Source organism: Aegilops tauschii, chromosome 4 (assembly GCF_002575655.3).
Source record: "Aegilops tauschii subsp. strangulata cultivar AL8/78 chromosome 4, Aet v6.0, whole genome shotgun sequence".
In the NCBI taxonomy this organism is placed as follows: domain Eukaryota; kingdom Viridiplantae; phylum Streptophyta; class Magnoliopsida; order Poales; family Poaceae; genus Aegilops; species Aegilops tauschii.
Genome location: NC_053038.3, coordinates 233,034,133 through 233,051,519, shown reverse-complemented (window position 1 = coordinate 233,051,519; position 17,387 = coordinate 233,034,133). Strand labels below are relative to the sequence as shown.

Below are 17,387 nucleotides of genomic sequence, written 5' to 3'. Positions count from 1 at the left end.
GAGGCTGAGGGGGCGCAGGCTCTAGACGAGAAGGGTTGGCGGCTAGGGTTTGACGCTTTACTGAGGAGGAAGAGAAATCGAGGAGGGAGGGACGGGTGTGACATGCGGGCGAGGGACTTTCGAGGCCACGACTTGCCCTATGCTTCCGCAAACCACGCGACGCGCAGGAGTGGACGCACTCGCACCTTGAAAGGGCTGACCCAGCCATGACAGACGCTCCAAGAGCCATCGGACATTGGGCCATGCAAAACTACCACGCGGTCAAACACAAAGCACTGTAACTACCAACGAACATCCAACGACACACACGAAGTTAATGATCAGACTGATCAAGATCGAAGGGCAGAAAACGCATGACACCTGGGGAGCGAGTTGCCCAGCCACAAATGAATACTAGTAGTGCGCCTGCGAATGTACTCCCTCCGTTCCAAAATAGATGACCTCATCTATTTTGAAACGGAGAGATTACATCTTTAAAAAAACCACGGGTTTCTACTCCCTCCTTCCCATATTATAAGAGCAATTACAATCTCAAAAAATATTTAAAAAATAAATCGAGAACAGGACAGCACCTCTTTGCACGTCCCACCTGACGTCCCTCTCCTCCTCCACTCCCTCTCGCCCCCATTCCGCTTTGGACGGTCCAAAAATTTCTCTCCGGCCACCTTCTCTCTCCTCCCACCGACTCCTTCGGCAATGCCGCCGCGGCGCGCGCGCGCGCGCGGCCGCCGGCGCTGCTAGATCCTTGCACGATCCACGCCGCAGCCGGGAGCCCTTGAACCTGCGCAGCGAGACGACCAATGCACGAGCGCGCCCGGCCAGGGCGCGGGAGACGACCGTGCGCGTGCCGCGTGTCACCGATGCCGCCCCCCGGCGAAGACCCCGACGCGGCGCCCTCGTGCAGCAGCTCCGACACTAGCGAGCCGCAGGACCAGCAGCGCTCGGAGCGGGCGCTCTCCAACGGAGATCTCTACCTGGGCCAGTGGCGCGGGGGCGTGCCACACGGCGACGGCAAGTACCTGTGGGCGGATGGCTGCATGTACGAGGGCGAGTGGCGCCGCGGCAAGGCCACCGGACGCGGGAGGTTCTCTTGGCCGTCGGGAGCCACCTACGAGGGCGAGTTCTTGGACGGGTTCATGCACGGCGCGGGAACCTACGTGGGCGCCGCGGGGGACAGCTACCGCGGCGCGTGGGCCAAGAACCTCGAGCACGGCGCCGGCGAGAAGCGATACGCCAACGGCGACTGCTACGACGGCGAGTGGCGGGCGGGGCTTCCGGACGGGTGTGGCCGCTACACCTGGCGCGATGGCACCGAGTACGCCGGCGGCTGGCGTGCGGGGCTCATCCACGGCCGCGGCGCCCTGGTCTGGGCGAACGGCAACCGCTACGATGGCGGCTGGGAGGGCGGCCGCCCGCGCGGACAGGGCACGTTCCGGTGGTCGGACGGCAGCCTGTACGTCGGGTTCTGGGGCCGGGAGGCCCCCGGCGGCGCCCTGCACCAGAAGGGCGTGTACTACCCATCCCCGGGGGCGGCAGGCGAGACGAGGACGCGCGACCCGAGGGAGGTGTTCACGAGGGAGCTGCCGGAGTGTGTGCGCTCTGGTACGGAAAGCCAGTCGGCGCTACCGTCACTGAGGTCTCTAAAATGGCTGGCGCGGTCGGTCAGGGGGCGCGTGAGCTCGTCGTCGGGCCGGAGCAATCTTTCGGGTGGGAGTAATTGGGGTTCCGATGGAGACGTCAAGTGCGAGCTTGCTGACGACTGGAAGCGTCGTAACAGTACGAGGGAGGGTAGGGGGCTCCTGCCGCTCCCTTCGCCGGCGCCAGCGCCACAAGTAGCCAAGGGTGCACCGCTGCGGGTGTCGAAGCGGCAGGGGGAGACCATTGCCAAGGGGCACAAGAACTACGAGCTCATGCTCAACCTGCAGTTGGGCATCAGGTGCATTTCTTTCCCCTGATTAGTACACCTTGAATTCTTGATCTTCCTGTCAATTTCAGAAACTGGTGGAGGTGGTTTTTTTTTGAGAGAGAGATTTGAAATTTCAATTAGACATGATTGTCAGAGGATCTGCATTGAGATTGCTCGTTTAACTATTTATCATGTTGTTGCTAAACATGAACACCAACAATGTTCCATTCTATTGGAGAGAACTGAAGCACATACATGCACATTATAATGTTCTTAGCAAGTAATGTAAGCCTATTTTTTTCTTTGGCATACATACATTGGAGACGGAGTATATTAGTACCAATCTTCAAGAACAAGTGGGATGTTCAGAGTTGTACTAATTACCGTGGAATTAAGCTGATGAGCCATACAATGAAGCTATGGGAGAGAGTCATTGAGCACCGCTTAAGAAAAATGACAAGCGTGACCAAAAATCAGTTTGGTTTCATGCCTGGGAGGTCGACCATGGAAGCCATTTTCTTGGTACAACAACTTATGGAGAGATATAGGGAGCAAAAGAAGGACTTGCATATGGTGTTCATTGACTTGGAGAAGGCCTATGATAAGATACCGCGGAATGTCATGTGGTGGGCCTTGGAGAAACACAAAGTCCCAGCAAAGTACATTACCCTCATCAAGGACATGTACGATAATGTTGTGACAAGTGTTCGAACAAGTTGATGTCGACACTGATGACTTCCCGATTAAGATAGGACTGCATCAGGGGTCAGCTTTGAGCCCTTATCTTTTTGCATTGGTGATGGATGAGGTCACAAGGGATATACAAGGAGATATCCCATGGTGTATGCTCTTTGCGGATGATGTGGTGCTAGTTGACGATAGTCGGACGGGGATAAATAGGAAGTTAGAGTTATGGAGACAAACCTTGGAATCGAAAGGGTTTAGGCTTAGTAGGACTAAAACCGAGTACATGATGTGCGGTTTCAGTACTACTAGGTGTGAGGAGGAGGAGGTTAGCCTTGATGGCCAGGTGGTACCTCAGAAGGACACCTTTCGGTATTTGGGGTCAATGCTGCAGGAGGATGGGGGTATTGATGAAGATGTGAACCATCGAATCAAAGCCGGATGGATGAAGTGGCGCCAAGCTTCTGGCATTCTCTGTGACAAGAGAGTGCCACAAAAGCTAAAAGGCAAGTTCTACAGGACGGCGGTTCGACCCGCAATGTTGTATGGCGCTGAGTGTTTGCCGACTAAAAGGCGACATGTTCAACAGTTAGGTGTGGCGGAGATGCGTATGTTGAGATGGATGTGTGGCCACACGAGGAAGGATCGAGTCCGGAATGATGATATACGAGATAGAGTTGGGGTAGCACCAATTGAAGAGAAGCTTGTCCAACATCGTCTGAGATGGTTTGGGCATATTCAGCGCAGGCCTCCAGAAGCTCCAGTGCATAGCGGACGGCTAAAGCGTGCGGAGAATGTCAAGAGAGGGCGGGGTAGACCGAATTTGACATGGGAGGAGTCCGTTAAGAGAGACCTGAAGGATTGGAGTATCACCAAAGAGCTAGCTATGGACAGGGGTGCGTGGAAGCTTGCTATCCATGTGCCAGAGCCATGAGTTGGTTGCGAGATCTTATGGGTTTCACCTCTAGCCTACCCCAACTTGTTTGGAACTAAAGGCTTTGTTGTTGTTGTTGTTTGTTGTTGTTGATACATACATTGGAAGCACAACATATCGAACAGATATCAATAACAAAAATTCATAAACAAAATTACATTTCATAAACCCAAGAAGGCTTGCACTTTTTGAAGATATAAAACTTAATTTTGTTTAGTTCTTCAACGAAACAAGATGCTTATAAGGATTACCAATGAACTATTACAAACTTGGTGTCCACAAAAAAATGGACCATGCACATTTGAAAATGTCTCCTTTTAACTGGCGAGTATTGAATAGATCAGAAAATGGTACTTGTTGTTACCCCAGGGGCTGTTAGGTCACACGCAGTAGCATGTATATTTTCGTACATTACCCAATTTACTTTTAGAAATCAGGATTTATTTTTTATTTTCAAGTCTTGTATATGTAAGTTTTGTTGTAGGGGGGGGGGGGGGGGGGGTTCTACTACAAAACTTACATATACATGATAAATTCGAAGTTCTTTTTCTGGAGAGAGAATTTATTTTCATACGATTGATGAATGTCTTTGTGAACTTATACGTTACAATTTCTTAATATCTGAATATGCTATCTTGGGCATAGGCATGCAGTAGGAAGGCAAGGTCAGGTTATACTAGATCTGAAATCATCAGCATTTGACCCAAAGGAAAAAGTATGGACAAAATTCCCCCCAGAAGGCTCGAAATATACCCCTCCACACAATTCTAGTGATTTCAAATGGAAAGATTACTGCCCAAAGGTGTTCCGGTTGGTCATCACTCCCAAGATAAAGATTTTCCTATCTTATGACCATATTATGGTATTGTACTCATCAACATATGCACACATATTTGTTCTGAACTAATTCACAGGACATTGCGCAAGCTGTTCAAGGTCGATCCAGCTGACTATATGCTATCTCTGTGTGGAGATGATGCTCTACGTGAGCTCTCATCCCCTGGTAAGAGTGGAAGCTTCTTTTACTTGACAAACGACGATCGATACATGATAAAGACAATGAAGAAATCTGAAGTAAAGGTTTGTCCTCCTTTTCTGTCTTCGCCTGAATGTTAAATTTTGTTCTGAACTTATGGATTATTTGCTACCTTACAGATGCTTCTGAAGATGCTTCATGCTTATTACAATCATGTCCGTGCATTTGAGAATACCCTAGTGGCAAAGTTTTTTGGTCTACACTGTGTGAAGTTGGCTGGAGCAAACCAGAAGAAGGTTAGAAAGTATATACTTGTTTCTTTTTTGCGCAAACACACACAAAATGTGCACCATTTGTATTAGAAGAAAGAGTGAAATGCCAAAATAGCACGTATATAAGGGTTTTCATTCTGTCCTCACGCTGTAATTACTCCAATTTATGAATCTGCTGTTGTCAAGTACTAGTATAATATCAATCCTGACGGTCTGCTTGATGCTGTACTACCACCCAGGTTCGTTTTGTCATAATGGGGAACCTGTTCTGCTCCGATCACACTATTCATAGGCGGTTTGATCTGAAAGGATCATCTCTTGGCCGGACAACTGACAAGCCACAGGCAGAGATTGATGAGTATACAACTCTGAAAGATCTTGATCTTAATTTTATCTTTCGGTTGCAAAAACAATGGTTTGAAGAGTTCCGAAGGTGCGAACATCTTATGTCTAATTTTCGTATTGTGTTTTGTGAATGACCTAGGCACCAAATGCTAACCAATGATATCTGAACCCTATGTACTAATCTAGTTCTTACATACTTTGAAGCAGGCAAGTGGACAAAGACTGTGAGTTTCTGGAGCAGGAGAAGATTATGGATTACAGTCTCTTGGTGGGCGTACATTTTAGAGGTAAGAGAGAGATACTTAAGGCACTTTGTAAAAATACAAAATGCTGACTTGATTTTTACTTTGGTTAAAGGTGCCATTGACATCGATGGTGACAAACCTGCCACACCCCGCGTTTCAAGATGGGACAGGAATCACTTTCTTTCTGATCCAAACAGGTAAATAAGACACTAAATTATGTTCTCTTGCCTAATACTACAGTCCTAGTTATAATTAATTTGCCTCTTTCTAAATCATGTAGCTGGTAAGTACGTAGTTCTTGAGCCAGCTCATCATTGAGATGATTCATGTTTCAGCTTCATTGCAGTACAAATTTTGACATGGAAAGGTTTTAGGTACCCATCTATTTTAAACGACAAAATTGACATTAATTTCTATAGCCAGGATGTTCATTCTTCTGACTAGAAAGTATTTTAGGTTCATTTAGTAATATTTCCTATTGTGTCATTTCTTGGTAATGATATTTCTAAGGTTAATGCGTATACGACATATAGTTTCTGGTGGTGTAAATTCTCCAGTGTGTCAATCCAGTCATATGGTCCCCATTGTTACCTAGTATTAAACATTTTCTGTTTAGAACCTTCCTATCTTGTACATGTTTTCATATTCACCAGATTTACCGTGGATTCACATGCTTAGTTCACACTTTTGAGTACTAATGGTACTAAACATTTTGTCAAATCTAATGAAAGATCAGTTTAGGCTATCACCTTATGGTAGGAGCTAGGGCCCTACTGGGTCTTGGCCGGAGATTGTAGGGGAAGAAGGGAGGTGGGCGAGGACGTGACCGCGGCGGCCGGCGTGCTGGCGCCATCTCGCGCGGGAGGAGAGGCGGCGGCGATGGGAGAGGAGGCGGCTAGGTTAGGGTTCCGACTCTCCTCAAGGAGCCGGGCAATAGATTATGTCTTATTGCTTAATTCCAAACGGGTGTCTTACAACGGTTTATATAATCTCGATGCTAATAAAAATAAGATAACTTGGGCTAAGCATCTAAGTAGACGCGCCCATTGGGCCTCCTCTGGCTATAAGTGACACCGGTCATAACATCTCTCTCCGCCTGCGCAAACAGCTCGTCCTCGAGCTAGAAGTCTGGATAGTGGTGGCGGAACTCATCATGCTGCTCCCAAGTGGTGTCCTCCTCCGAAAGGCCTTCCCACTGGATCAACAAGTACCACACCCCGCGACGCAGCTGGACCTGCAATGCAACACCTTCGCTGGTCCGGGAAGGAGGTGGCCGTCGGAGGTCGGAGGAAGCGCCGGCGTGGCCGGTGGCGGCTCCCCACGGAAGGGCTTCAGCAGCCCCACATGGAAGACGTCGTGGATGCGAGCACCGGCCGGAAGCTGAAGGCGGTAGGCCACCTTGCCGATGCGCTCCAGCACGGAAAATGGCCCGGCGTAGCGAGGACCCAGCTTGCGCTTTGCACGCGGGTCAAGGGACTGCGTAGAGCGGTGAAGAAGGCGTAGCCACACCCAGTTGTCCACCGCGAACTCCGCCTCGCGGTGGTGGCCGTCGTAGTAGTGCTTGGCCAGCTGCTGGGCCTGAATGAGGCGTTGCCGCACCTCCGCAAGCATCTCGTCCCGGCTGTGAAGAAGGTCGCCCGCCGCCTCCGTCCTAGCTGTCTCCGGGTCAACCGGCAGGATGGGCGGGGGCGGTCGGCCATAGACCACCTCGAACGGCGTGGCGCGCAGCGCGGAGTGATAAGAGGTGTTGTAGCAGTACTCCGCCCATGCGAGCCAATCCACCCAAGCACGAGGACGATCACCTGTAACACAACGCAAATACATGGCAATCACCTTGTTGACCACCTCGGATTGGCCGTCCGTCTGAGGATGGAAGGCCATGCTTAGGCGGAGCTTCACGCCCGCCATCCAGAAGAGATCGCGCTAGACATGCCCCGTGAACACCGGGTCCTGGTCGCTGACGATCGAAGAGGGAAACCCGTGTAGGCGGACGATGCCGTCAAAGAAGGCACATGCCATGGAGGTGGCGGTGTAGGGATGGCCGAGCGCGATGAAGTGGGCGTACTTGGAGAAGCGGTCGACCACCGTGAGGATGACGGACTTGCCGCCCACCTTGGGGAGGCCCTCGATGAAGTCCATAGAGATATCCGCCCAGACCTGAGAGGGCACCTCCAAGGGCTGTAGCAGACCAGCCGGGCGCAGCGTCTCCGTCTTGTTACGCTGGCACGTAAGACAAGACCTCACCCAGTCGCGGACCAGGGCCCGATTGCCGGGGAGGTAGAAATCGGCGTGGAGACGGTGGAGGGTCTTCTGCACACCCTCGTGGCCGGCCGAGTGTGCCAGCAGCAGAACCTGGTGACGGAGGTCGCCGTGATCCGGCACGAAGAGGCGGCGCCCATGCAGGAAGAAGCCATCCGCCAAACGCCACGGCTCCTCCAAGTCGCCGACATCGAGAAAGCTGCCAAAGGAGCTGAGCGTCCGGCGCGTCCGCGGTGGCCCGGCGAATGTCGTCGATGAGGGCAAAGGAGGGCCCCGAGCGGATGCAGAGGGCCTCCCCGTCGGCGTCGCCGGCGTCCGCGTCATGGTCGGCGTCGCGGCGGGACAGGGCATCGGCCACGGTGTTCAGACGGCCCGGACGATACTCGACGGTGAAGTTGAAGCCAAAGAGCTTGCTAATCCACTGGTGCTGCGGCACGTTAGAGAGCCTCTGGTCCAATAAGAACTTGAGGCTGTAGTGATCCGTGCGGATACGAAACGGCCGCCCTCAAAGATATGGCCGCCAGTGGCGCACGGCCTGCACCAAGCCAATGAGCTCCCGCTCATAGGCCGCGAGCTTATGATGGTGCACGGCAAAGGGCCTGCTGAAGAACGCAAGCGGCCCGTCGCCCTGATGGAGGACGGCGCCGAACCCCACACCGGAGGCGTCGCAGTCCACCATGAACGGACGGTCAAAGTCGGGCATCTGGAGGACGGGACCCGTCGTGAGGGCCCTCTTGAGGCCTCGAACGCCTCAGTGGCCTCCGCATCCCAGGCGAAGACGTCGTGTCGCAACAGGCGCGTGAGCGGGGACGCGATGAGGCCGAACTCCCGGATAAATTTTCGGTAGTACCTTGCGAGGCCCAGGAAGCTGCGGAGAGCCCGCGGTGAGTGCGGCTAGGCCGCGACAGCCGCCACCTTGTCGGCGTCCATAGCAACACCCGTGGCCGAGATGACGTGGCCGAGGTAGGCGACTGAAGGCGTGCCGAACGAGCACTTCGAGTGCTTAAGATGAAGATGGTGCGCTCGAAGCTCGTTGAAGATGATGGCGACGTGCTGAAGGTGCTCCGCCCACGAGGTGCTGTAGATAAGAATGTCATCAAAGAAAACAAGCACAAACCGACGCAAGTAGGGGCAGAGGACGTCGTTCATCAAGGCCTGAAAGGTCGCCGGGGCGTTGGAGAGGCCAAAAGGCATCACCAAGAACTTGAAGTGGCCGTGATGAGTCTGAAACGCCGTCTTCACGACATCGTCCGGGTGCATCCGCACCTGGTGGTAGCCCGAACGGAGGTCGAGCTTGGTGAAGAAGCGCGCCCCATGTAGCTCGTCCACGAGCTCATCGACGACCGGAATAGGAAATTTGTCCTTGAGCGTCTGGCGTTAAGGGCACGGTAGTCGATGCAGAAGCGCCACGTGCCGTCCAACTTACGGACGAGGAGGACTGGCGCTGAAAACGGTGAAGTAGAGATCCGGATGATGCCCAAGGCGAGCATGAGCGTGCACTGCCGCTCCAACTCGTCCTTCTGTAGCTGGGGGTAGCGGTAGGGGTGCACCGCCACCGGTGCCGTGCCCGGCAGGAGATGAATGCGGTGGTCATACACCCGGGCTGGCGGCAGGCCCTGAGGCTCGTCGAAGAGGTCGCGGTGCTGCTGTAGAAGATGATCCAACAGAGGGTGCTCGGGCCCTGCAGCAGTCGCGGCCAGCTGCAGCTGCGGCGCTGCCGGTGAGGCGCCACCCACGCCCTCCCATAGGACGCGGTGCCCCTGGCGCCAGAAGTTCATCGTCAGGGCGTCGAAGTCCCAGAGGATGGGACCGAGGGTCCTCAAGAAGTCGACGTCGAGGATGAAGTCGAAGTAGCCTAAGTCGATTGTAACGCCCATGATGCGGCTATATCTCCCACGTGTCGAGGCACGACTTAGAGGCATAACCACATTGTAGGTATTGTCGCAAGAAGGGTCATCTTCACACAATCCCATGTAATGAACAAGAATGGGATAACGAGAGTTGGCTTACAATCGCCACTTCACACAATACATAAATTAATTCATACATCATCCAAAATCCACACATAGACCGATTACGGTCAAATCCAAATGAAAATAAGATAACCCCAAATGCTAGATCCCCGATCGTCCCAACTGGGCTCCACTACTGATCATCAGGAAACGAAACATAGTAACGACCACGTTCCTCGTTGAACTCCCACTTGAGCTCGGTTGCGTCATCTGTACTGGTATCGTCGGCACTTGCAACTGTTTTGGTAGAATCTGTGAGTCACGAGGACTCAGCAATCTCACACCCGCGAGATCAAGACTATTTAAGCTTATAGAAAAAGATGGGGCAATGAGGTGGAGCTGCAGCAAGCACTAAGCATATGGTGGCTAACATACGCAAAAGAGAGCGAGAAGAGAAGCAACACAACGGTCGCGAAGCTAGAAATGATCAAGAAGTGATCCTGAAACTACTTACGTTCATTCATAACCCAGACCGTGTTCACTTCCCGGACTCCGCCGAAAAGAGACCATCACGGCTACACACACGGTTGATGTATTTTAATTAAGTCAAGTGACAAGTTCTCTACAACCGGACATTAACAAATTGCCATCTGCCTCATAACCGCGGGCACGGCTTTCGAAAGATAATACCCTGCAGGGGTGTCCCAACTTAGCCCATTATAAGCTCTCACGGTCAACGACGGATAAACCTTCTTCCGGGAAGACCCGATCAGTCTCGGAATCCCGGTTTACAAGACATTTCGACAATGGTAAAACAAGACCAGCAAAGCTGCCCGATGTGCCGACAAATTCCGATAGGAGCTGGACATATCTCGTTCTCAGGGCACACCGGATGAACACTACGTACAACTAAAACCAGCCCTCGAGTTTTCCCAAGGTGGCGCTGCAAGAGGCTCTAGTTTGGACCAGCACTCAGAGGAGCACTGGCCCGGGGGGTTAAATAAGATTACCCTCGGGCTCGCGAAAATCCAAGGGAAAAAGGCTTAGGTAGGCAAATGTAAAACCAAGGTTGGGCCTTGCTGAAGGAGTTTTATTCAAGGCGAACTGTCAAGGGGGTCCCATAAATCACCCAATCGCGTAAGGAACGCAAAATCAAGGAACATAACACCGGTATGACGGAAACTAGGGCGGCAAGAGTGGAACAAAACACCAGGCATAAGGCCGAGCCTTCCACCCTTTACCAAATATATAGATGCATTAATTTAATAAGAGATATTGTGATATGCCAAAATATTCATGTTCCAACATAGAACCAACTTCAACTTCACCTGCAACTAGCAACGCTATAAGAAGGGCTGAGCAAAAGCGGTAACTTAGCCAAACAATGGTTTGCTAGGAAAGGATGGTTAGGGGCTTGACATGGCAATATGGGAGGCATGATATAGCAAGTGGTAGGTAGCGCAGCATAGCAATAGAGCGAACAACTAGCAAAGCAAAGATAGAAGTGATTTCGAGGGTATGGTCATCTTGCCTGCAAGGTTCTCAGAGTTGTCGAAAGCTTGATCCTCGTAAGCGTTCTCAACAGGCTCCTCGTAAGCGTACTCGTCTCCCGGCTCTACCCACAGCAAGAACACAAGCAATGGAACCACAATTAATCACAGGAAATGCACAAGCAACATGATGCAATACATGCATGATATGCGAGATGTGATATGCGATGCATAAGCGTGCTTCGGGAGGAAAAAGATGATCAAGGCATCAACTTGGCAAACCAAGTATGCCACTGGAAAGATGAGATGATTTCGGTCGAAATCGTTATAAAGATCACCGGAAACGGATGCACGGTTTGCAAATGGCAAGCAAAACAAGGATGACACAATTCTGCGATTAACATGATAGCACTTAGAATACATCAAGTAACTATGCTACAGCACCCCAACATAGCAACAGAGCATATGACAGTGATCTACAAGAGATGCTTGACAAAAGATGAACACTGAGCTACGGCTAGATCACACAATAACTGGCTCCAAACAAGCATGGCAAAAGTGCAAAAGATATCAGCTTGACAGACTTAGTGAAAATACTGAACATGACTGAAACAGCATCAGGTAGCAATGTTCAGAACAAGCAAAACACATGCTACAGGAACTTATCATAGCAAAACAAGGCATGGCATGAATCTACTAAATGCATAGAACAAAAGTCCTTTACTGACCTTGAGCCAAAAAGGCACAGAAGATAAGATGGCACTCATGTAAACATAACAAGTTTCGTTAACAGGTTTCAGACTTAGCAGAAAACAGAGCATGGTATTAACAGAATTATGAAGGCATCTTTGTGAGCTCAATTCACTCATCACAAAGCAATGCATAACAAAACAAGCATACCTACAGCAAGATGGCATGTTCATGAAGCTAACCATGGCAAGAGCAAGTTCATAGCATGTATGGATCAACTACAACAACCTTGGCAAAATTGAATATCATGTTAACATTTTGCCAGGAACATTTTATAGCAAAAGTAGAGCAAGATTGAGACATGTTAGGGCACTCCATAATTGCAAACAGGGGCATGGATGGATAGAGCATAACCATATGTTCAAAACATCCTTACTGAACATACTCAAAAGAAGCATGGATCTCACTGTAGCCGCATGGATACATGGCATCAAAATAACAGCAGGTAAAGGACTTAGCAAAATCCTAAGTCCTTGAAAACATAAACATCACGAAGCCTAGTTTGCATGCTTGTGCTAGTCACCACATAGATCACAAAAATACATGGCATACACCCCTGTAAAGATGGCATGGCATAGATCAAAATACATGTAGGGCTCATGCTCATAAGATGCACACGTCAAATGCAACAAAAATAACAAAACATCAAGTTCTGATAAGTAACAGCAGTAAACATCATATAGCACTCTTGCATCAGAGATTTGGGCCTCAAGATGGACTCAAACGAGCATGGCACAATGGAACAAAATGAAGAGCATCTCGTGATGAATATTTCGATATATCATGCGCATGAAACGGAGCAGTATGCAAGGAGATATGATGCGATGAACAGAGCCACATAATATTACAAATCCGGGGACTTTGGCACGGATGCCGAGGCGGGGCTGGATCTTGCCGGAGATGGAGAGGAGGAAGGAGAGGCGGATCCGGCCGGAGGAGCTGGGCGGCGAGGTCGGCGGCGGGGACGGCGACCGGAGGACGGCGGCGCGTACGACGAACGGGCGGCGGCGACACCGGCGACGAGGCGGCGAAGGGCGGGGTTTGTCCGGCGCGGACCGGACGTGTCCGGCGCGCGGAGGGAGCGGGGCTAGGGTTTTTTGGACTGCGGGATTTCGGGGAGGCTCACATATTTATAGCTAGAGGGAGCTAGGAGACTCCAAATGGAGTGCGGTTTTCGCCCACATGATCGTGATCGAACGACCGAGAGCATGGAGGGGGCTTAGATGGGTTATTGGGCTGTTTGGAGGGGTGTTTGGCTGCAACACACAAAAGGCCTTTGCGGTTACCCGGTTAACCGTTGGAGCATCAAATGACCTTCAAATGGAACGAAACTTGACAGGTGGTCTACCGGTGGTGTACCAAGGCCACTTGGCAAACCTCGGTCCATTCCGAGAACGTTTAACCCCGCTCACGAAAAGAGACAAGAGGGGTGCGCCGGTGCAAGTGGGAGTGTCGGATTGCAAAACGGACAACGGGGAAAATGCTCGGACGCATGAGACGAACACGTATGCAAATGAGATGCACATGATGACGTGATATGAGATGCATGACATGAACAAAATGCAAAACGAAAGACAAAAACCCGACCACGAAGGGAATATCATAACACATAGCCGAAAATGGCAAGAGTTGGAGTTACAAATATGGAAAGTTACATCCGGAGTGTTACATCGATGCCGGCGCACGTGATGGTGAAGTGCTCGTCGCCGATGGTGATGGGCACGTTCCGCGCCAGCCCGTGGCAGCGGAGTCGGTCGCCGTTAGCCACGGTGACCCGGAGTTGCTCCCCGCCCGTCGGCTGTAGCGCTAAGCGGCATGGTCGCCTCGGGCAGGAAGTTATGCGTGGAACCCGTATCCAGGAGGGCCACCAGGCGCTCACCGTGGATCATCACCGGCAAGAGCATAGTCCGCTCGTCTCGGATGCCCGCGAGTGCATGGAGGGAGACCACCAGTGTCGTCGCCGAAGCGGCTGCCGGTGCGACCTCCACAATAACTGGGGTGGGCAAGTCGCCGAGCCCGTCGGCGGCTGTGTCCTCCTCGACATAGTCAGCCCTCTCCAAGTAGAGTCTCGGGCATACATGGCCCGGCACAGGTGGTGTCGGGGGCGGCCTGGCTGACTGGTGGGCCCCCCGAGACGGTGTCTCCTGCTACAAGGCCTGCGCGCGACGCTCGAAGGCGCGGGCGTAGTACATCGCCGTCTGGAGGTCCTAGAGTCCCCGAAGCTCCACGTCCACACGGATATGATCCGGTAGACCGCCGGCGAAAGAGCTCGGCCTGCTGACGAGCCGTCACGCCGGGTGCGTGGCACGCCAGGGCCTGGAAGCGGTCGGCGAAGTCCTGCACCGTGGAGGTGAAGGGGAGGCAGCCTAGCTCCGCCAGCCAGCTCCCGCGCATCGGCGGCCCGAAGCAAAGGAGGCAAAGCTCGCGAAATCGCTCCCATGGGGGCATGCCGCCCTCGTCCTGCTCGAGGGCGTAATACCACGTCTATGCGGCGCCCCGGAGGTGATATGAGGCGAGCCAGGTGCGGTTTGATGCGAGTGTGCGTTGCCATCGGAAAAACTGGTCACACTGATTAAGCCAGTTGAGGGGGTCCTCGGTGCCGTCGTAGGTGGCGAAGTCGAGCTTGGCGAAATGCGGCGGTGTATGAGTATAACCGCCGTGGGAGTACGGCGCGTCGGTGCGGAGCAGTGAGGGGGCCGGCGCCGCTTCGGTGGGCACAGGGGCCCCCCATGGAACGGCTGCCCGTCGAGGCCAGCGTAGGGACCGGCGGTGCTGGAGGACCCGCCGTACTGCAGGGTGGGCGCCGGCTGCGAGTGGACGTACGGCGGTTTTGAGGCCATCGTGTAGACCGGTTGCGGCGACGACCCGGTCAACCAGGCCGGTAGCGGTGACGGCAAGGGCGGGAACCTGACCTGGTGGATCGGGACTCCCGCCGGCGCGGTCGTAGCCGGCCCGGAGCTGATCGGCGGTGGCGCCGGGAGCTGCGGCTGCTGCTGCAGCGGGGCGACGGGCGCAGCGGGGGCCGCCAGGGCCTGCGTCGGCCATGGTAGCCAGGTGGCGGCGGCAGCTGCAGCTGCAGCAGCCCGGCGAGCGCGGCGGATGCCGCATGGTGTGGCGGCTGCCACGGCAGAAGCAGTGGCCCGGTGGCGGCGGCCCGTAGGGGCCGGCCATGTAGAGGCGGATCCCCTGGACCGTGGTGGCGAGATCGCGGAGCGCTCCGTTGACTTCCTCCGGGGAACCGGCGCGGCGGAGGTGACCGGCACCGGCGGTGGAGGGGCGCTGGCCGTGGTGGCCAGCGGGGCGGTGGAGGCGGTCGGCAGCGGGAGGGTTGGGGTGGGCGGCGGCGAAGACATGATCGCACCTAAGCTACCTAATACCAAATTGGTAGGAGCTAGGGCCCTACCGGGTCTTGGCCGGAGATTGTAGGGGAAGGAGGGAGGCTGGCGAGGACGTGACCGTGGCGGCCGGTGTGCTGGCGCCGGCTTGCGCGGGAGGAGAGGCGGCGGCGATGGGAGAGGAGGCGGCTAGGTTAGGGTTCCGGCTCCTCAGGGAGCCGGGCAATAGATTATGTCTTATTGCTTAATTCCAAACGGGTGTCTTACAACTGTTTATATAATCTCGATGCTAATAAAAATAAGATAACTTGGGCTAAGCCCCTAACTAGGCGCGCCCATTGGGCCTCCTCCGGCTATAAGTGACGCCGGTCATAACACCTTATGTTTAGGATTGTTCTGATGCCATTTTCCCCTGGAAGATGTATCTGATGAAGGTACTTTAATGGTCTTTAGGTCTTTGTAACAATAAACATAATTGATATTATTTGGTTGGACAGGTGGTGTAAGATTAAACTTGGGGCGAATATGCTGTCAAGAGCTGAACTGACAGTCCGAAAGAACGACAGTGATGTTATTGGAGAGCCAACTGGGGAATACTGTGATGTTATATTGTATTTTGGAATAATAGACATACTTCAAGACTACGATATAGGCAAAAAGATTGAGCATGCATACAAATCATTCCAATATGACTCGACATCCATTTCAGCGGTAGATCCAAGACAGTACTCCAGGCGCTTTAAAGATTTCATATACAAAGCATTCCAAGAAGACAGAGTAGACAGCTAAAAGCATATGGACACCTTCTCCAGCAGCTGATGTAATTTTGAAAGCAAAGATCAACTTTTCTGGGCCAAAGATCAAGCTGAGCATAATGCAGCATAGCATGTCATGTGCAAATTTGTACCTTGTCGGTTGCCTTCAGCAGCTTCCGTAGAAAACATCAGGATGAGCGAGTTGCTGGAGAACCTGCTGATGCTTCGCCTTCCAGGAATTGGATTAGCTTTCATGTAATATATGAGTAGCTACGTACATAACACACGGAGTTCACTCACTAATATTTACAGGAGTAGATGTAACTTACAGATTCAAATCACACATAGAAGCATGTAACCACAAGTGCACAGGCCAGTCAGGCGTTGCAAATGCTCTTTTGCCTGAGGATACCAATGTCACCATTCTTGAAAGTTAACTGTATTGAAAGTCTGAAACCTTTGGCATACCGAGAGAAAATTCATTTATTGTTGATTTTAGGCTACACCATCAAGCTAATATGGATTCCAAATCCATAGTGATTAATCAACTCAGTTTTGGTATCCCCACGTCTTAAATAAGATGCATGGGTCCTGAATATTTTCTTTACTACCACCTTTGGATGCACTGGAAAGCAAGGTATATTCATGATGGTGGTGTTTCTGACTATGAGATATAAGGAGAATATTGTGAATTCCCAGTGGAATATAATCTGGTGATGATGTATTGAGAATGACCATGTCTTGCAAACTCTCAACTGGTGCAGTGGTGAGATGGCCCCACTCAGTGGCAGCTGAGGCATCGGCATTTGGTGTGCTTTCAGGTCATCTTGTGATGATGGCAGCAGGGCAAACCAAAAACATGAATATTAGCGTAAACCTGTGCACAGATCCTTTACATTCCATGGTGGATTTTATGTTTCATTGTGGATTTTATGTTCCTTGTATAGTTTACGTTCCACTTAGGGAGTTTACATTCCACTTAGATTTCACGTTCCAGATTTTATGTTTCCATGCAAATAACATAAATGTCGCATGAGCCCACAACTTTCTGTGTCCGACCATGCCGTAGTTAGTGGATCTTCAGGTAGTTAGCTTAGTGGACGTAGTAGCCAGCTACTTTTCCGTTAGTCATGGGATGGCACGACCGAATCAGATCATGGTACGATCCTATCGCTCTTTCTGTTTTTTGTTGAATAAAAGACATAAAGTAAGCATAAAGTTGCAACATTTACACAGCGCAAACACCTGAGTCTTCTTCTACATCTAGCCATTGTGTCAATCCTGTGAGTTTTAGGTGATTTTGGCGGTCATTTGGTATCAGAGCCTTGGGTTCTCCCTGGACCTGTCGCCATGTCGCCCTCTCGGAAGGGCACGCCGTGTGCAACGATCACCCTCGAGACAAGAAAAAAAGTGGCGAGCTGACCGTGTAGGGGGTGGTGCGTGAGTCCGTCGGGTCGGCACAGTGGTCGATGCGGACGAAGACG

General features: G+C 52.0%; 1 protein-coding gene across 3 annotated transcripts; it reads left to right on the top strand.

Annotated features, from left to right (window-relative positions):
* The first annotated feature begins 606 nt into the window (after window positions 1–606).
* On the top strand, window positions 607–17,106 carry LOC109753230 (phosphatidylinositol 4-phosphate 5-kinase 4). 3 transcript variants are annotated; one of them, XM_073496512.1, is made up of 8 exons: window positions 607–1,936; window positions 4,170–4,334; window positions 4,439–4,604; window positions 4,680–4,796; window positions 5,012–5,205; window positions 5,325–5,404; window positions 5,475–5,559; window positions 16,668–17,106. In XM_073496512.1, exons 1-8 carry the CDS (start codon window positions 801–803, stop codon window positions 16,696–16,698), a joined length of 1,974 nt encoding a protein of 657 aa, XP_073352613.1. In that variant the 5' UTR covers window positions 607–800; the 3' UTR covers window positions 16,699–17,106. The 3 variants fall into 3 exon arrangements, with proteins under 3 accessions (XP_073352613.1, XP_020167736.1, XP_073352614.1); XM_020312147.4 differs by lacking the exon at window positions 16,668–17,106 and adding an exon at window positions 15,646–16,406; XM_073496513.1 differs by lacking the exon at window positions 16,668–17,106 and adding an exon at window positions 5,643–6,057.
* The last annotated feature ends 281 nt before the right edge of the window (window positions 17,107–17,387 follow it).